Raw genomic sequence first — 19,206 nt, 5'->3', positions numbered from 1 at the left:
GCACACGTGACCTCTTGGACCTGCCCCCTCGCGTTGCGGAGCTGGGGGTCCGAGCAGGGCTGGAGGGGTCCCCAGGTTCGGTTGGGGATCCGAGCCGGAGCGGAGCGTAAGCCAGGCAAACGAGCGAGCAGGAGGGCGAGCGAGCGACGGAGCAGCTAGCTGCACGGCGGCGTGCAGCGCTGTTGAGGGCGCTGCCCCGCGTGATCCCAGGCCGCCCCGGGTCTTGGTCTCTTCGAAGGATCATCGGCTCCCGGGGCCAAAGAGCGGGGACAGGGGCGCTGCCGAGGTGCGAGGCCACGGCTGGAGCCCGACACGGTGTTACGGTGTCTCCAATAGTAGGTTGACGCTTGGGGTAGGGGTCTGAGGCTTGGCTGCTGCGTGGACCGAGTGGAGATCCGGGTTTGCCTCCGGTCCCTGATCAGGACCCTGACGTGGGTGAGGCGGCCCCGGGAGCATGAGCGGGCAGCGCGTGGACGTCAAGGTGGTGATGCTGGGGAAAGAGTATGTGGGCAAGACGAGCCTGGTAGAGCGATATGTGCACGACCGCTTCCTGGTGGGGCCCTATCAGAATGTGAGTACCCCGCGGAGACAGACACGTGTGGGAAGGCGCTAGTCTGCACCCGCAGCCCTGATCTCTTCCCCCTCCTTGCAGACCATCGGGGCTGCATTCGTGGCCAAGGTGATGTCCGTCGGAGACCGGACAGTGACTTTGGGTATTTGGGTAAGTCTCCTGGTCATCTAGTCTTGGGGAAACCCATTCCGGAGGAGGCTTATCTCCTGCCTATTACTGGCTGATTTGCCGCCTCATAGAAGCCATTTCTCCTCTAGACTCTAGTTTCCTCTTCTGGAAAATGGGGGTCTGGAAGACATGGGCTTGCTTAGTTTGCAGTCTTAAGGAGTAGCCAAGTAATTGAGGCCAGCCAGGGCTGAGCCTCCCCCTGCCCTTTAGGACACAGCAGGCTCTGAGCGCTACGAGGCCATGAGCAGAATCTACTATCGGGGTGCCAAGGCTGCCATCGTCTGCTATGGTAAGGGGAGTTCCGGTCTGTTCCTCAAGCAAAAAGGGGTGAGTGGCCTCAGAGAACCTCTGACTGTTGGTTGTGTCTCCTGTTTGCCCCATACCAAGACCTCACGGACAGCAGCAGCTTTGAGCGAGCTAAGTTCTGGGTGAAGGAACTGCGCAGCCTAGAGGAGGTGGGTTGCCAGACCTTGCCAAAAGACCAGGGGCTGGGGCTCTGTTGGTCTGTGGAGGTGACCCTGGCCTTGACTTCTGCCCCAGGGCTGTCAAATATACCTGTGTGGCACCAAGAGTGACCTGCTGGAGGAGGACCGGCGTCGTCGACGTGTGGACTTTCATGATGTCCAGGACTATGCAGACAGTAGCTGCTTTTCAGCCCCTGGGGGTGGGGGGTGTGTGTGGCTCCTTGGGTGGGTCACAGGAAGTAGGGACCACCTTGGCTGCCATGGCAAGGTGCCCTAGGAGGGCTCTTTGGCCTCCTTTAACCTGTGGGGTCCAGGAGACTCCCTGAATTGCTGTCTTCCCTTTTGTCTATGTCTACCTGATTTTCAGGTATGAGGCTTTAGTCACTTTTCTTTACAGATATCAAAGCTCAGCTCTTTGAAACATCCAGCAAGACAGGCCAGAGTGTGGGTGAGTGCTGTCCTGGGGCCTCACAACAGGAACAGGCAGGAGCACCAGAGGAAGCAGAATAGAGCTCAAAGGGCTGGGTCACAGGGAGATCCCAGGGCTACTGGCATTGGGCCCTCACTGGTCATTGTTTTTCCTGCCAGACGAGCTCTTCCAGAAAGTGGCGGAGGATTACATCAGTGTGGCTGCCTTCCAGGTGATGACAGGTGTGTCCTTCCCCAGCCTTTATGGAGACTTCCTCTCGGCCCACAGCATCTAGTCCCCTTCATGAGTTATCTGATCCCCCCAGCAGAATGGTTCTGAGCTGCCACTTCTCTCTTTGACAGAGGACAAGGGCGTGGATCTGGGCCAGAAGACAAACCCCTACTTCTACAGCTGTTGTCATCACTGAGTCACTACTCACCTGGCCTGGGGGAATTAAAGAAATTCCCCAGAGGGGCTGGACCCAGCTCTTGTCTGGGCTTGGGAGGTCAAATGTTTGAGCTACCCCAGGTTCCCATGACAGCAGAGGTGACACCTGCCTGTGCTGGCCCATGGAACAGAGGCAGCATTGAGCTGACTGTGGGCATGAGGAGGGCTAAGGGCTGATTTGGACCCCAGGCTTCTGGTCTGGACAGCACTTGTGTCTGCAGATTATTTAAGTAGCTTCTGATCTGTAAATAAAATCAATGCACTGTGAATCACACTCATCCCCTTTCCCTGCTGTGTGAATCGGGTGTCAAGACACCTAGTTCTTTCTGGGGCCACCTGGCTGGCCTCTTACTTCCTATATTAATAAGGCTCCTCCCATCTTTTATTTTCTTTTGGAAACCAAGTAACTTTCCCCCAGCTTTGCGGCTGAGGTAACAGAGAAACAAAGGGGTCTTTCCTATTCTTTAGTGGGGACAAGACAGGGTGAGATGCTGGGATTGTGGCAGTGCAAAGCTCACAATCTTTCTGGGTGCCAAAAAGAGCACTTAAGTTGCCCAGAGATAAAAGGGTCAAGCACTCCTACCTCAAGACAGGTTGATCTGGCTGGTTCTACTGCCTATCTGTCATGTTTGGGCCCGAGTCAGGCCTGTGACTTCTCCTGAGCTTCCCAGTGACATCCTTCAGTGTAGCTTAATGGTAGAAAAATCTTAGGTTCTGCAAGACAGAAAGGTCTTTTGGATCCAGATTTGGATTCAATTCATCTACTTAGAAAAGGGATTTAAACCCTAAGCTTCAGTTTCTCATCTGTAAAATGAGGTGACTACTGCCTAGCTCAGGATTGAGAAGATCCTAAGTGAAAAGTAATTCTAGTACTATATGCTTTTCCCACACTCTTCCTCTGCAGGCATTTTGCTGAGGAGAGGAAGTTCAGGACTAGGTCAGAAGGGGAGGCCAACTCCCAAGGTTCCCCCAAAGTATTAGGCCTTGAAGGTCCAAATATTTCTGAAGGATCAGGTATTACTGTAAATGGGGCTAATGCTTCCTGTTCAACCAAAAGGAAATGTATTGCAGTCTTTTCCGGTATGAGAGATGTGGCTCCAGGCCAGGGGCCCCACCTTCCAGCTCATCCTTTGCCTCTGCTTTCCTGCCTTTAGGCTTGGGCTGAGTCCTCTGCAGTGCTCAACACTTGTCTCTGAAGAATTTAAAATGTGACCAACATGGTCAGACTCACACTCAAAGTGCTTTGGTTCCACTTCCTTTTATAAAAACCAATTCCTGGGGCTGGCCCGTGGCTCACTTGGGAGAGTGTGGTGCTGAATGAATGAATGAATGAATAAATAAATCCAATTCCTCAAAATACCCTTCCTTCAAAAGTGATGGAGGCTTCCTGTGGAGGGGGACTGAAATTGATGCCAGCCACTCCCAACAGGGGAGAAAGACACTTAGGCAGCTGGTGGCTACTAGGAGAAAACCCACACCACTCCCATAAAGTGCTTAGAGGAAGGGCTCAGCTCTGCAGTGTCCCCCTCACCCTCGTTCCCCAACCCTGGGGAACTATCTCAGGCTGACTTCTCTCACCCCAAACCAATCCTCCCTCCTGTTACGCTACATCTCCCCACAGACAATAAAACAAAACACAGGGCAAGGGCCATAAGAGTAAAGTTAAACTTTACTTTACAGTAATTTTTTTCTATATACAAAGAATTACAGTACATGTTTATGGGGACTCCTATCACAGGGCTCCCCTCTTTTTCACTAGGAGTTTCACTTACAGCTGACAATCTTTGGGGGTGAGAGGCAAAAAAATATTGATGGACCTTTGCTGACCCCACCTCGCCCCTTTCTTAATATAAAGATAGATCTCTATTGTCAGCTTGTTTCTTTGCCAAGACCTAGAAAGCTGCTCCTCCATGAGCTCCTGTGTGCTGCATTTACCCACCTTCAACACATTCTCACCTACATGCACACACAGGCAGCACCCACCTCAGACCTGGAGACCACCTGCTCTGCCCTGACCCTGGAAGTCTAAAGCACCAGAACCATTTGTTCCTGATTGCATTCCCTGTGCTCATTTCTTGTTCACAAAGCTTTGCTTAACTTCCAGGGTGTTACACCTGAAGCCCCTCAATAGCCTGATGTTTTGAAAGTCATGGGAAAGCAGCTCTAGAGAAGGGACCACATAAGAGTTTAACATGTGCTGTTTTTGCTTATGTTGGCAGGAAACATTTCTTTCGAGGCTGTGGATTTCTAATTAAAATAAACTCTTTCCACTTCCTTAAGAAATATTACCCTTAATCTTCATAAGCAGTAGAGGTGCTCCCATGAGAGTCGAAGAGGTAGAGAGGGGCAGAAGGTAACCGACGGAGACCCCACACCCAGAGCTATCTACCAACCTGTTCCAGGCAGTGTGGACGGAGGCTATGGACAAGGTGACCCCAGCCCTGAGAAACTCAATGGCCACCTTCCTCTGGATATGGGATCTCTTTTCACCTCTGGATTGCTCTAGACCGCTCCAGGATTGGGTGCAGGCTTCACTGAGGCTCTGCCTTCTCCCCACCTCTAACAGAGCCTCAAAAAAAAAAAAAAAAAAAAAAAAAACCTTTCTACATAAAATCTCTTCTTCCCAAACAGGAACAGGGTTTCCTCAAGTTGCCAATCCCTCAATCCTTGGCAGTGCTTATTTATACCATGAAATTAGCACCATCATTACATTTTTTGTGTGTACAAAGCAATTATCTATTCTTACTTCGATTTACACTACAGCAACCTCTGGCCCTGCTGCAATGGCCCTAGGAAGCTCAGCTGAGAACTAATTGGCCACAGCCAATGAAAGTCTCATGCAGCAGCTACCTGGCTCTACATGTTCTGGAATGTCTAACACATGGAACAGCTCAAACGTTACTCAGCAGGAAGAGGGGCATGAGGCGGCTCCTTTTCTGCCATGATCTCAGAGAGGTTAGGACACTGGGCCCCTCGGACCTCTTGTCTGACAAACCCCAGGAAGATGACAATATCCAAAAAAAGCCTTAGGAGAAAACCTGCTTTATAGGAGGCCAAGGGTAAAACCCATCCAAGTTTAGTGCTCTCCTGATTACTCTCCACAGGGGAAGCTTGCCAGGACCAGACTTCCTTCCAGACATTCTATTCTCATGAGGCAACATGACAACTACAACCTGGGAGTTCAGCTCCACTGAGTAGACAATGCAGAGCCCAATTTAAGGATCATTAGTTCATTTCATGCCCTGACTGTAGTGTGGGATAGAGATTGTGAAGAATAAAAGTTATTTTCATCAATGCTAAAGATATGGATTTGGTTCAGAAGATCAACACAGTGATTTAATTAATCTCAAACTCAGTAACTTTAGGGGAAAGCAGACTTTTAAAAATGGATGCTTTTGTAGCAATATTTTGCTATTCGAATGGGTTGGCTCCAGCAGAGAAGCAAATAAGTCTTTGAATTTCCACATTTTCCCTAATTTTTTTCCCCCGACTTAACAGGGCTAGGAGATGTATTGGCTTTCTAGCTACCTATTGAACATTTCAACCTTTGGCTTGCCCTTGGAAAATGCTTCCTGGGGAGCTGGCTAGGGGGCAGATTCTGTTGAGATCCCTATTTCCAAGCACTTAGCCAAACAACAAATACCAAAATACCACCCTGAAAAATGACCAGAAGTTTCTAAGATAAAAGATTTCCTTTTAACTGCGATTCACACCCCCTTGGAGAAAGTGTCTCTCATTATAGGCTTCAGGAGAAGTGTGAAGGGCTGGCAAGGTCACTCCCTCCCCACCTTCATACAAATCTCATTTTCCAACAGTTGTTCTGCCTTTGCTTCTAACTGAGCAGTTACTGCTGTCATGATTTTAACAATCTAGTATCAGATACTGGTATAGATGCCCAATAGCTCAAATTTCTAGTTTCCATTCAACAAACTGAGAGTCTTTAAATGGCCCTGGATGGAAGCCTGGCTGTCCATCCATTCAGGTAAAGAACTGCCCCCCCGCCCCCCAACCAAGTACGGCTCAGAAGTTTTTTCCCCAGGCAGGTCTGGAACTAAGCCTCCAGTGAATGGTGGAGAATGGAAAGAACCAAAACAAAACCACAAAGCGGCCAATCATGGCCCTCTTTCCCTCACTCCTTCCTGTCCTATGAGACATATCTAGATGGCTGTCAAGGCTGTTTACCTACCAAAGCCTACATCAGAGAAGCTACTTCAGGATCAAACTTCTCCACTTAAAATTTTTACATAGCCTGCAAGCCCCCGCCCCGCCCCCCGCCCCCCCAAATTCACAGTTTATTTCATGAAACAAAGACCTACGGTAATTTAACACACAACACAGTGAAAGGAGATTCTGACAGTGCAGTGTGGATACCTTTTTTCTGATCACAACTACAGATGACAGGAGAGGAAAGGGCACAGGACTGGCACCAAGCAAACCCTACTCATACAACCTAAGAGATTAGGGAAAGGGACCTACTAGCTGCAGTTATATACTTATTATTCTCACACATGATAAATACTTAATATAATGAACTTTTAATGTTCTGGGTGAATTTCTTTAAAAATATCTTTTTTTGTGGTTTAAAATTCTTCTAAAAGAAAATAAGATGCTTTACGTTTTCTCTTCCTTTTGAACAAAGAGCTTTTCCTCTCTGATGATGTGGGAAGAGAGAGAGGATGAAAGGGGAGAACTAGGCAGGTGGAATTCACAGAGGAGATTCCGAGGTCTCAGTGAAATGCAGGGATAAGCCCCTAAATTCGGGACAGCCCTACCCAGCCTCGTCCCTCTGCCTGAGTTCAAGAGTCTCAACCTCAGAGACAGACTTTGGAAAATAAAAGCAGATTCTATTTTTAATCTTTATATAAAGCGCAAATGCTTTTATAACAACTACTGTTCCCTCCTTGGAAGTGATGGGAGTAACTTCAATAGGAACTTAGGAGGAGGAAACTGGGACGAAATACAGAATCCTGTTGAGGGTGTAAAAGCCATAACTGAGACAGAATGGCCAGGAGATGGCCTGTTGGCTAAAGCTGCTAGCTAAGTTGGCAAAGCAGAGAGGTAAACATGTTTGGTCTAGGGACAAAGGAGGGGTGGGTGAGTGGGAAGGAACTAGCCAAACAGCACTTCCTGTTGGCAGTCAGTGAGCTGGGTGAATGGAAGGGCAGGATAGCACCAACAGATTTCCCAGCCCTAAGGCCCCAGCTCAGGGCAGCAGTAACAAATAATCAGCAGTTATGTGGAGTCATCTTTTAGACTGGACATTGCTCTAAACACCACATCTCACCAGTCTTAGGGGAAGGGTTCTGGCTTGCCTTTGAGCTAAGTCAGCAGGCAGGTGCTCTCAATAGAGAGCACAGCAATTCTCAGGGAGGTGCAGAAGAGGACTCCCTCCGTCCAGTTAGGAGGGCAAAGGATCAAGGGAAAAGTAATTTTCCACCAGGATCTGGCACTCCTGAAGCTGGTATGTCTAGCTCAGAGCTTGCCAGAGACTCCCTATGTCCACTGCCCGAGACACTGAAATCTGAAAGCACCTGAGTGTTTGGGGGAATGGGGATGGGTTGGGTTCATGTAAAAGGAGAAAAATCGGTAGAAAAGAAAGGTAAGCTTGCCAATTGCCTTCTTCCACCACTACATTCTCATAGAGTCCAGCACCCCCTAATGAGCTGCTCCTCCAAGGACAAATCTTCAGACTCTGCACAGCCCAGACAGAAGTAGCAACAATGGCTGCCCCAGCCAACAGGCCCACTTGGCCTCAAGCAGCACCCTTCCATCTAGAGAGATTTGGGCATGAGTGTGCATGCATGCACAAATACTCACGCACACCCCAAGTAGGAAACACTTACTCAACACAGCTTCTGGGGCCACAAAGGACATTTCAAAATGAGTATGGAGCCCCAGGGCCCCTTAGAACTTCCTGTTACTTCCTGGTCAAAGGTTCTTGAAAACAGCCTGGGAATCTAGACAAGCATGCTAGGCTCAGGGATCAGGCCTTATTTCTTTCTTTATCTCCTGTCAGTGACTAGCACCAACCTTGCTCACGTGAATGCTCAGGAAATTGCCACTGATTTGAGTGAATATCAGTTCCTCCCAAGAGTTCATCGGGTGCCCTTGACGGACCTCTGTTGGGCTGGGGAAATAGCTTTGAGAGCCCCTATACCTTCCAACCTGACCAGCGGAATTGAATTCCATGCTTGATTCCAGAGTGGACTTTTTATTTCACATTAGACCATGTGTAAAAGTTGCAGGAAAGAGACCCAGGTCTGTCTGTCTCCTTGGCTGGGGCCCACTTGGGTTTCCATACATGGTTCACACAACCACAAGCCCCCACTAGCTAACGTCACAAGAGTTCTGATTGTTGGGGTATACGGAAAGTATAACAGTGGAAAAGTTATACACTATTGGGGTAGGTCTGTTTTTTAAGGGGAAAAAAGAAAGAAAAGATTTCCCCTCCCCAAATGGTACCCTGGGGGCAGCTTGTCTCTTCATGTGAAATTTACTGGTACTATTTCTGTTCTGATTCTGCACACTTGTGACTAGAAGGAGCCTGGTTAAGAGCTGGAAGTGTATTTTGCTCTGGTTTGGGGTCTTGCCCTCTCCCAAGAGACCAGCAAGTCTGTGCCAATGTCTGTGTGCTCCCAGTGGACCAGCAAGACTGTGCCAGTGTCTGTCCAGCCACCATGGGCCAGAGCCCTGCCCCGGGCGAGGCTTTGCCCAGGGCCCAGGGATTCTGTTCTGTTGTTGCAAACTTCTTATCTTCAGTGGAGAGGGAGGATGGGGCCTTCCCAAGAGACCTGAAGGACTGCCCACTCTTGGCAGCAAGCCCAGGTAGTTGTTGGCCTCCGGCCATTTGCTTCACCTGCTTCAACAGGCCTGGGGCTTGGCTGGGAGGTCCTGGGGTCTGCTCAACCCCTGCAGGAGCTCTTCCTGAGGCTGGAGTTGCTGGCTCATATAAAAAAGCCTTGGCAGGAGGTGGAGAAAGAAGTCTGGCCTGGGTGAGTGATTTAACAGCTTGCCAGGGGTGCTCTGCTGGGGCTACTGTTTTCCCAGGAGGCTGGAGAAGAGGATCTGACATGCTGCCTTTCTCAGCAGCTCGCGGCATATGCCCCAGACCTTTGCTGGAAGGCCATGAACTCGACTCCAACACTGGCATCTTCTCATCAGCCTGTGGTGTGACGTCATGAGGAGAAGCTGCCCGCTCCTTCTGGCGAGGAGTTAGGTCTATGAGATCCATCACCAAAGCAGCTCTATTTTTTGATTGAGTATTCTGGTCCACAGGCCTCAGTGCTTTTTCTTTAGCTACCAAGGTCTGGACCACAGCTGATAGTACCTTCTCAGGAGGCGGGAGTCTCTGGGACAAAGAGGCATGGGATTTGTCTGGGGTCCTGTCTGAAGTCTGAGGTTTGGGACTGCTGGTGATTAGCAGTCTGTCTGGTGGTGGAAGTCTCAGACCAGTGGGGACTGGGGTTTTCTCCAGTGACTGGGGCCTTGAGCTGGCAGCACCTATGGATTTATCCAGCCTTGGATCAGCCATCCCCAGAGGTCTCTCCAGTGGCTGGGACCTGACTGAGGGTGAGGAGCTTGGGCCAGTAACTGGAGAGGGTTTGTCAGATAGCTGGGGTCTTGGTCCTGCCACTGAAGGTGGCCTGTCCAGTGGCCTCTGGCTGGATATCAAGGATTGGGCTTTGGTCCCTGACCCAGCAAGGTCTCTGACCCTATCTAAAGGCTGAGGTCTGGAATCAATTCTCTCAAAAGATCTTTCAGGTAGCAGTGGTCTCTGACAAGTACCTGCCAGAGCTTTTTTGGATAGCGACAGCGTCTGGTTGGTGTCAGCAGGTGGCTTATCTGACATCTTGGGCCCCTGAGCAGCCATTCCTGATGATTGCTCTGCCGGGTGAGTGCTTGGGCCTGGAGGCAGCGATACTGGGGGAGGCACATACTCACGGATCTCCCCAGGTTCCAGAGGGTTGGGCCCACAGGGGTCATGCTCAGTACAAGACAGACGCCCATCCAGTTTGGAAATGAAGAGCATCCCTTCCCGATGTTGCTTGCAAAAGGAGCTGGGGCACATCTCACAGAAGGAGGCTGCTTCTTTCCCACAGATGTCACACTGATGCCAAGGACACTCCCATTTCCCTGAAAACACAGGTGTGAAACAAATACTTAGGTAAAAAGAGATATATGTGAGATGCGCCATGGCTCTGAGACTGGTCCACAGGAGTGATTGCAAAGCCTTCTTCAAACTGCCACCTTCTTCAGAGACTTTATGCCACCAACTTAATACCACTCTTTCCCCAGAAGGTCAGGTTTCTGTACGGCAAAAAACAATGCACTACGTAACAGCAAAGTATAAAATAGCAACTAAGTATCACCTAAATATACAAGCAGGAAAGTAAATACATATTTCTATGACTATTTCCAACATGGAAAAAAAAACAACCGACCCAAAGCTCCTCTTAGAAGAAATGTTTAGATATTATCTTCATATTTTTGTAAACTACATTTGTCTTAAATTACTTTAAAATATTCAACTCAAAGAGAAATATCCCAGCTATCACACTCCTGCTTATCTGGTTATTAACAGGAATAGGAAAGAGATATACAACTACAAAAAATGGAAGCAGATTTACCTATGCTCAATTTTAAGTCTTGAAACCGGGACAAAACTTCACCTGTGTTGACCACACAGAATCAGTGCAAAAAAACCAAAGCTAACCTGAGGTTGTATCTACTTCCCCCTATTTCATGTAACCTGAGTGTCTCAACCATGGATAGTGTTTCCACCCCTAAATAAATTCTTGGCACAGAGGCAAGATCAGTTCTATCACAGCCAGTGCCAGTGATGGCCTTGAGTAATTGATTCTGAAACAATTCCACTTCCTGGCACTAATAGGTTGATGCTATGGCCTTGCCCTCATACTACCTGAGTTTCTATTATTTCATTAGCAAATACACATTGAAGGAAAGCCAATTCAGAAACAAACTCCTGTCACTTCCATCCCAAAGTTCTCCACTTCCTACAGTTCTTGGAAGTAGGCCACTAGTGATGTATAATCTCTTCATCCTGGAAAGGTTCCCTACTGGTTTTCTTTTGTCCTTTAAAATAGATGGCACATTGAAATCCCTAAAATCCTCTAGTTCCAAACCACCACCCAAACGTTATCAACTTCTCTCCAACCACAAATTCCTGGGTGCTACATCTGCCTAGGCAGCTTTCTCATGTGTTAACTGATACAACTGAACCTCCTTCACAGAAAAAAGTCTACTTTGCAAGGGAGGAGACCACCCTAGTGGTAAGCAGGGAGGTACAGAGGGCGGTTAAAAGGGTGTCAGTCCCTATCTCTCACTGACTAGAATAACCCAAAGGCTCATATCTGTCTCAATCTTTCTTACTCTGGAAAGGCAACACGATTTACTGGCTTCAGAGTCAGAAAACCTGGCTTATCAATAAAGCTCCTCCATCTGTTTTGAACAAGCCATCTCACCAATCTTGACTCTCAGTTTTCCCATATGCATTATGGGAAGAAAACTGACCTGTATGGGTTGCTGGGAAGGTAAAATAATGTAAGTAAAGTACTTGACAAACAGCAGGTGAATTACTAGTCCCTTCTCTATAACTAAGGATTCTAAGCCTTTGTGGTCATTTATTTCCAGAATGAGAACACTGACCACACCTATGCATAAGACCAAATGGGACTTTCTTCCAGACTGAAACAAATGGCATGAGACCCTGAGAATTCTGGCAGAGAACACTCAATTAACTTTGGCACCAACCTGCTGGTCGTTTGGTCAGATTGAGACAGTCTGCATGGTAAACCTTTGGGCAGCCTGGCTTCTTGCAGGAGACAAGCTGGCCAGCATCCCCACAGCTGAAACATTCATCCTCTCGCTCCTTTGTGATTTCACCTTGGGTCCTACGCTTCCCCTGTTGCTTCTTCTTAAATTTCTTTGACTTTTCTTCTGTGGCAATGGGTTGATTCTAGAGGTGAGATATTGGGTAGTCAGCATTCTGTCAACACATTAGTAATATAATCTTGACCAAGTTAACTATCCTTTCTGAGCCTCAGTCTCTCCTCTGGGAAAAGACTGTCTTTCTGGATTGTGAAGATATGAAAAAATGTAGGAAAGGCACCTGGCATATCACAGATACCCAATAAATGGTAGCGCTGATTACCACTTTTGTATCAATTACCTTGTCACCTGAATGAAATGAAAGAGAAATATGTTTCTTTTTGTTGACATAAGATCTATTTTTATGTCTTCCTAATTTCAAAGCTAAAGACAACTCTGCGTATGTGTATGTGTACAGGCAAATTTCTTAATTTATTCAACAAACCTTCATGAGCCACAAATTAAGAAGACACAGAAAGTGAATTGATGGCCCTTGCCTTCAGCAAGACTATGCATCTTTAAGTCAAATTAGGATAATGTCCATCACTCCCCGGACAGACCTGGTTTAGCCGCAGGTCTCCTCTGTCTGTGTTCCTGGCAGGCCACACTTGTCACCAAACACCATGGCTTTCATCACATTATTCACCTTAGCCTAAAAACATCCAGGACCAATCTATACAACTTAATTAAGGCCCCACCTATTCTGACAAGCCAGTGTTTACTAACAGCCCAGAGTGGTCTCCCATTTCTAAATTTTTGCTGTCCTACACAGACCTCAAGGATGTAAAAACTGAAATCCCTAGTGCTGCTAACACTGTTAAATATGGGTTAAACACATTACTGTTTTAATTTATAGGAAACAAGTCAACTGACATCTTAAGGAAAAAGAATATTTAACCAAAAAAACAAAACCCAATATAATATGGAGGTGATTTTTCTTATTTAACGAGATAAAAGAATAACTGGTGGATGTTCTTCATTTTCATATGTTATCACTCAAAATCATTTAATCTTTTCTGATTGGTTTCTATGCTAATTTGTATTTTCAGTTCTTAATGTTGAGCTTCATAATCAAAAAAGTATAATGGGAAACATCCAATTGGAGTCACTGTGTAGTCTACTTTTCACCAAAATTAAACTTCAATTTTCAATGTGTTGTTACTTATGATAAAAAAAAAAAATCCTGAAACATCCAGATGTTCATCTATTATGTCCATCCATTATATAAAAAATGAAACAGTCACTAAAAGTAATGGTTAAGAAGACTATGTAAGAGCAAAAATAAATTTTTATAATATTTTAAAGAAATGGGATACAGACTTGTAAACAATTCTTAACAGATACAGAATTATAATTCAGGTAAAGTACACATAAAAAAACAAGACACAACAATGTTTATACTTTGTTATAATGGTAGATAAAAGTCCTACTTTTATCTAGAGTGTTATACTACATTTAGAATCATAAATTCAACTGCAGATTCTTTGGTATTTTAGAAAGAGAAAGGGAGAGAGAGAGATACAAAGAGATACAGATATACCAAGAATCTAAGTAGCTTTAGGAGATATGAGGGAGATCAGCTGAGACTGATAAAGATGTGGAAGAAACCTACTTCACAGCTTTTTAGCTAGAAAAGTATCACCAATTAAAGTCAGATCACTCAAAACACTTCAACAATACCCACAGATCCTCTCTTGTGTAACCAAATTGATCATCCCAATATTTAGTAAACTGCTAGGGGCCTAATTATTATATATTATAATAATTATTGTAATTATAATGACAACTGTTCACTGTCATTATTTCAAAGAGGTATCTTCTAAGACTCAGCCCTAACTGTTAGGAAAGCAGGACCACACCATTATTCCCAATTCAAAAGTCTGGAAGGGTGGTACCTTTGGCCTTACACCCAAGAAGCCACTGCAGTTCGGGGCTCCACATTTGCAAACAGTCTTTCCGTTCCCAAGACATTCTAGGTTGTAGTTGAAGGTAAGCTCAGTGCCTGCATAAGAGACCATGAAAGTATTAATATGTATGGTTTTTAATTACATTATTTCTGTATTAAATACAAAAAATGATTCATTTCAAAAATCATAAAAAGGATTCATTAATTCTAATCCCACTATATTAATAAATTCTAATCCTATAACATTACTAATCTGCTAGTACAACTTAAAAACAGAAAAACTTACAAGGCTTAACAATTAATATTCAAAATAACTTTTACTATACAGGTGTTATCTCAAATTGCTTTTCATATATTTTCTAACTACTCAGATTCAAAATATATTCATTCATTAATAATAACAAACAAAAAAACCCAGTTTATTCTATATTGATGTCCCAGGCACTGGGAAAGTAGAATGAAGAAAACCTGTTAGTCTGTGCCCAGGTGAACACATCTTCCCTGGCAGCACTCAAGAGAGAGGCATCTCAGTTCAGAGTACTGCTAGAGAGATCTAGGCCACAGTTAAGCCACAGCGTAGCTGAGTGATGTAAACCCTGAGCAGCCCATTTTTTAAATAGCAATCTCACAAGTTTATTGGGAGAATAAGACATAATGAACACAGCAGTAATCTATAAACTTTAAAAAGAGGTATACAGATTAAGGTACAAAATGTCCCCTTTCTATTAAAGGTTCATTTCATCATAACTGTGAGAACAAATAAAATACACAAACTTTCAAACTCTAAGCACTTTATGTAAGTATACAAAGAAGTTGCCTTTCTGTGGGTATAACAGCTTATAACTAATGTATAACGTGACCAACATTCATAGTCAGAAGTCTTAGAAAGATTTTCCATTGCAGACTTAAATACATTCTATCAGTGACACATATATAGTTTTTCATAATGTTGACATTTATTTCATTTTTCCATTAAGCAAAATATAAAGCAGCTGACATATTTATGGGTCATGTTGTAGGAATAGTAGAATCATCCGTGGCCTGGTGAGAGGCTCACACTGTAAGAAGCTTGTAAGAACTGAGACTAGCCAAGGTAACAGCAGAATCATGTCTCCCGTCTCATGCCTGCTGTGACCTTACTAAATTGAACATTTGGTGATTCTATTCATACTGTTTTTTCTTATTAAAAAATCTGAGTATGTAACTGAATTTTTCTAGATTTGGTGTGCTTGTAATGCAACTCTACCACATACACAAATATAAAATAACAGGATACTTGGCATAACTTGCTGCTCACTGACTATCTACTATGTGAACATAATCACACGAGGGAATAAATTATATCAGAAGGTGTCAGCACTCAGAAAGGAAACACTGCTACCTTTCTAGAAAAGAATCTAATACACAGTAATCCTTGATGGGTCTGCAATTATTGGGATGGAAAAGAGCATCAGAGAAGAGATAAATAGAGGAATGAGGATGGCACGCGTGGGAGATAGTGACAGGTACGTGAAGAGCCCAGGAAGCTGGATGAAAAGTCCTGACTCCATGTACTCAGGTCTCAGCTCAAACAGGTACTCAGCCTGGTACTTAGTACATTCTGTCTCATTTTCCCCATCCATTCGACACCAACCTACTGAGATAAGTAAACAGGGGAGAAGAGAGAAGAGAAATCTGTGGCTAGACATGGTAGAGGAGGCCATCCCTATGGACATAGATCGAAGGCTCTCAGCAGAAATGTGGTACTGAAAGGTGGTAAAAGACATATTAGAGGGCCGAGCCCGTGGCGCACTCAGGAGAGTGCGGCGCTGGGAGCGTGGCAACGCTCCCGCCGCAGGTTCAGATCCTATATAGGGATGGCCGGTGCACTCACTGGCTGAGTGCCAGTCACGAAAAAAACAAACAAACAAACAAAAAGACATATTAGAACTGAAGTCATATGATTGAATAACATTTGAGTAATCAGTAAAGAGGAACGCCTCCACCCTTGGGGTGGTTAGAGAGAGAAGAATGAGAGGTGTCAGACCCAAGTAACATAAGTATAATAACCACGTACTTTACAGCACTTTTGCAAGGATTAAATGAGGTAATATGCTTAGAATAGTGTCTGGAACCTAGTATCACTTACTTAATTATTCCTGTTACAAAGCAGAAATCTATACAATTTACTCTGAAGCCATCCATTCCAAAAGCTTGATACAAGTCAGCATTTAAAAGATTCCTGGGCAGCATATTTAAGTTGTATAGAAAAAATACATTGGGGTGGGGGTGGAGGGGAAGGAGTCCCACAGATTAAATTATTTAAAATTTTTTTCCCACACATTAAATAAAAAACAAAACAAAACAAAAAAAATGAAAAACAAATCAAGAGCTGACCAAACTACTTTTTAATTATTTTATCTTAATTAATGCTTCCTGAGATCAATAACACTGACTGGGCAAAAGAGAACTTAAGTCTTCTCCCAGAATGCTCAAATGGGATTTCTGTTTAAACAATAATTGGATTATAGTATTGTCAATTACAAACTAGCTAGGGGAGTCCTATCTCAGTTTTGTTTTGTGGTGGTGTTGTTGGCTGGCCAGTACAGGAATCGAACACTGGACCTTGGTGTTATCAACATTACGCTCTAACCAACTGGGCTAACCAGCCATCCCCTATCTCAGTTTGAGTAGATTAGTTTCTTCTTATCCATAGGGATATGTTCCAAGACCCCCAGTGGATGCCTGTGACTGTGGATAGTACTGAACGCTATATATACTATACTTTTTCCTATACATACATACCTACGATAAAGTTTAATTATAAATTACATAAAGAGATTAACAACCATAAGTAATAAAATAGAACAATTATAACAATATAATGTAATGAAAGTAAAATAAGGGTTACCTGAACACAAGCACTGAGATATGGCAACAGTAGATAGCCAAGATGGCTACCAAGTGACTAATGGGTGGTTAGGGTACACAGTGTGGATATGCTGGGCAAAGGGATGATTCACAGGTGGGATGGAGAAGGATGGTGCAAGATTTCATCAAGCTAATCAGAATGGCACACAACATAAAATCTATGAATTGCTTATTTCTGGAATTTTCCATTTAATACTTTCGGACCATGGTTGACCACAGGTAATTGTAACCGCTATACAGTCCCTACAATATACGAGGATGATCTTCAAAATGTTTTGCTCATTTCCCTGCAAAACTCATTTTGAAAAATGCACTTTCTTGTATATTTCAAAATTCACAAACTTTACACAAGTTTAAATATTTAAAAAATCATGCAATTTGGAGGGTGTTATATGCATAGGTATATATACGTAAAATAGTTTGATCAAAATCTTGAAGCTACAGATAAAGCTCCTTTAATCTGTAAAAATATCCATAATATAATGTCACTATGAAACCACTCAGCCATATCAGATTTGCTTTCAATTCAAATAAGCATCTTAATACAATTATCTCACTTCCACATTCTAATTCTTAGAAACATAGGCAGGCCATGACACAGGTGTGCATTCTTCAAATGTCTACTTCTTTGGCACCCCAGAGGTGAGGGGCTTTTCATTTGTTTTTGAAAATAGCCTTGGGTCCATAACCCATAAGATTTGTCTGGGTAAGGGTTGAATCTTTGGTTTATATAGCAGGAGAAGGGCAATTGTAAAAGGAAAGGTGAGAAAGGAAATCCAGAGAGCTCGCAGTTTTTAAAGCAGACAAATTTGTGTGCAGTTCATATAAAACTTGAAGGTCTGGGAATTTAGTCCCTTAAAAACATCCACACCCAATCTTGAAGACTTTATGCTAAGATAAATTGGCCAGTCACAAAAAGAGAAATATTGTATGATTCCATTTATATGAGGTTCCTAGAGTAGTTAAATTCAGAGACAGAAAGTAGAATGGTGGTTGCCAGGGGCTGGGGGGAGAAGGGAGGAGAATGTAGAATAGGGAGCTGGTGTTTAATAGGTACAGTTTCAGCTGGGGGAGACGACAAAATAGATGGTGGCAATGGTTACATAACAATGTGAATGAACTTTATACCAAAGAACTATACACATAAAAAGTTAAAGTAAATTTCAAGTTATGTCTATTATACCACGGCTAAAATAAATAAATAAATAAATATTTCATGCCCAAGTACCACCTGGAAAGACCTTATGTGTCCTTATCCTTAGGAGTTTGGAAACTTCATTTTCAAGTACAGGACATATGGGATTTTTAGATGATAAAACCTAAAAGTCATAGTTCCAGAATCCTCAAATGATTCTTACCTGCTTTAATGTCACTCAGGGCAAAAAGGCCAACACGGGTATCTCCATTCACAGACCACTTCTGTGTTTCACAGTTGGGCTGGCAGCAATGATTCATGAACCGAGCATAGTTTCCTTTGGGACCAGCATCAATAATTCGGTCCTAGAATTCCAAGAGAAGCTGCTCGTCAGACTTCCTGAGACCTCTGCTATTGATTAAAATTAGACTATTCCCTCTAATAATGGAGGCTATTGTCTCTAATAATTTATAAAGTCTGACTCTCCCAAAACAACGTTTCTCAAAGTGTGGTCCCTGGACTAGCAACACTATCTGGCAAATTGTTAGAATGCAAATTCCTGGGTTGTGCTTCAGATATATGAAAGCAGAAACCCTAGGGTGAGGCACAGCAATCAGCGTTACAACAAACCTACTAGGTGATTCTGATATAGCTGCACATTAGAAATCACCCAGGGAGATTTGAATACTGATGGCGGAGTCTCCAACCCAAATAAGATCAGAATATCTGAAATGGAGGATCTCAAAAACCGTTAAGTTTACAACTTGAGAAATGTTTACAAAGGTGAATACCAGCAAAGGATTCTGTTAATAAAAGATGGGGGGGCGGGGGGCCCACACACGTGCACGCACAGGGTGGGGAAGTTAGTGAAACCTGTTACTCAGTTACATAGAGGAATTGCAGATACAGAGAAAATACACACTAGGATACTGAAATTAGGAATGACTTCCAAATACAATTCCAGGAACCAATGAAATAAATCTCAGCAGAAAATTCCTATAATTTGAAAGGGGATTTGGGTTCTCAAGTTGAGTTCTACAATCAATTTACATGAGTTTCTCAATACACTAATTAAACATCAACAAATCATTTTCTTAATCTATAAAAGGGTAAAAGATTGATTATTTTTCTGACTTTAAATTTTAATCCTATAGGACAAATACTAAAAGATATAATCCCAAACATATATTAATAAAGATATATTAGATCGCTCAAAAAGAATGTTAAAAGCAGCTTTATTGCCTCTGGCCATATGCAGGTATAGACAGAAATGAGGAATCTTACCTATTCCAGAACTCTGTTCAAACA

The 19,206-nt window shown here is 44.0% G+C and overlaps 2 protein-coding genes across 7 annotated transcripts in view; one reads left to right on the top strand and one right to left on the bottom strand.

Moving 5' to 3' along the window:
- Positions 1 to 4: 4 nt before the first annotated feature.
- RAB24 (RAB24, member RAS oncogene family) lies at positions 5 to 2,337 on the top strand. Of its 2 annotated transcripts, none has more exons than XM_063087317.1 (9): positions 5 to 286; positions 423 to 571; positions 653 to 721; positions 950 to 1,028; positions 1,127 to 1,194; positions 1,280 to 1,379; positions 1,601 to 1,651; positions 1,792 to 1,854; positions 1,975 to 2,337. In XM_063087317.1, exons 2-9 carry the CDS (start codon positions 455 to 457, stop codon positions 2,037 to 2,039), a joined length of 612 nt encoding a protein of 203 aa, XP_062943387.1. In that variant the 5' UTR covers positions 5 to 286; positions 423 to 454; the 3' UTR covers positions 2,040 to 2,337. The 2 variants fall into 2 exon arrangements, with proteins under 2 accessions (XP_062943387.1, XP_062943386.1); XM_063087316.1 differs by having other exon boundaries at positions 5 to 335.
- A 5,917-nt stretch (positions 2,338 to 8,254) lies between these two features.
- NSD1 (nuclear receptor binding SET domain protein 1) overlaps positions 8,255 to 19,206 on the bottom strand; it is a 151,662-nt gene continuing 140,710 nt past the window's right edge. For all 5 annotated transcript variants that reach the window (XM_063084455.1, XM_063084459.1, XM_063084462.1 and 2 more), the window contains 4 exons: positions 18,122 to 18,263; positions 13,843 to 13,949; positions 11,831 to 12,035; positions 8,255 to 10,192 (listed from right to left, as the gene is read on the bottom strand). In XM_063084455.1, coding sequence (XP_062940525.1) covers positions 8,562 to 10,192; positions 11,831 to 12,035; positions 13,843 to 13,949; positions 18,122 to 18,263 — 2,085 coding nt within the window. In that variant the 3' untranslated portion in view covers positions 8,255 to 8,561. The remainder of the gene's footprint in view (positions 10,193 to 11,830; positions 12,036 to 13,842; positions 13,950 to 18,121; positions 18,264 to 19,206) is intronic.

Source organism: Cynocephalus volans, chromosome 2, assembly GCF_027409185.1.
Source record: "Cynocephalus volans isolate mCynVol1 chromosome 2, mCynVol1.pri, whole genome shotgun sequence".
Taxonomy (NCBI): Eukaryota; Metazoa; Chordata; class Mammalia; order Dermoptera; family Cynocephalidae; genus Cynocephalus; species Cynocephalus volans.
The sequence above is the reverse complement of the archived record's forward strand: the minus strand, read 5'-3'. Positions and strand labels throughout refer to the sequence as shown.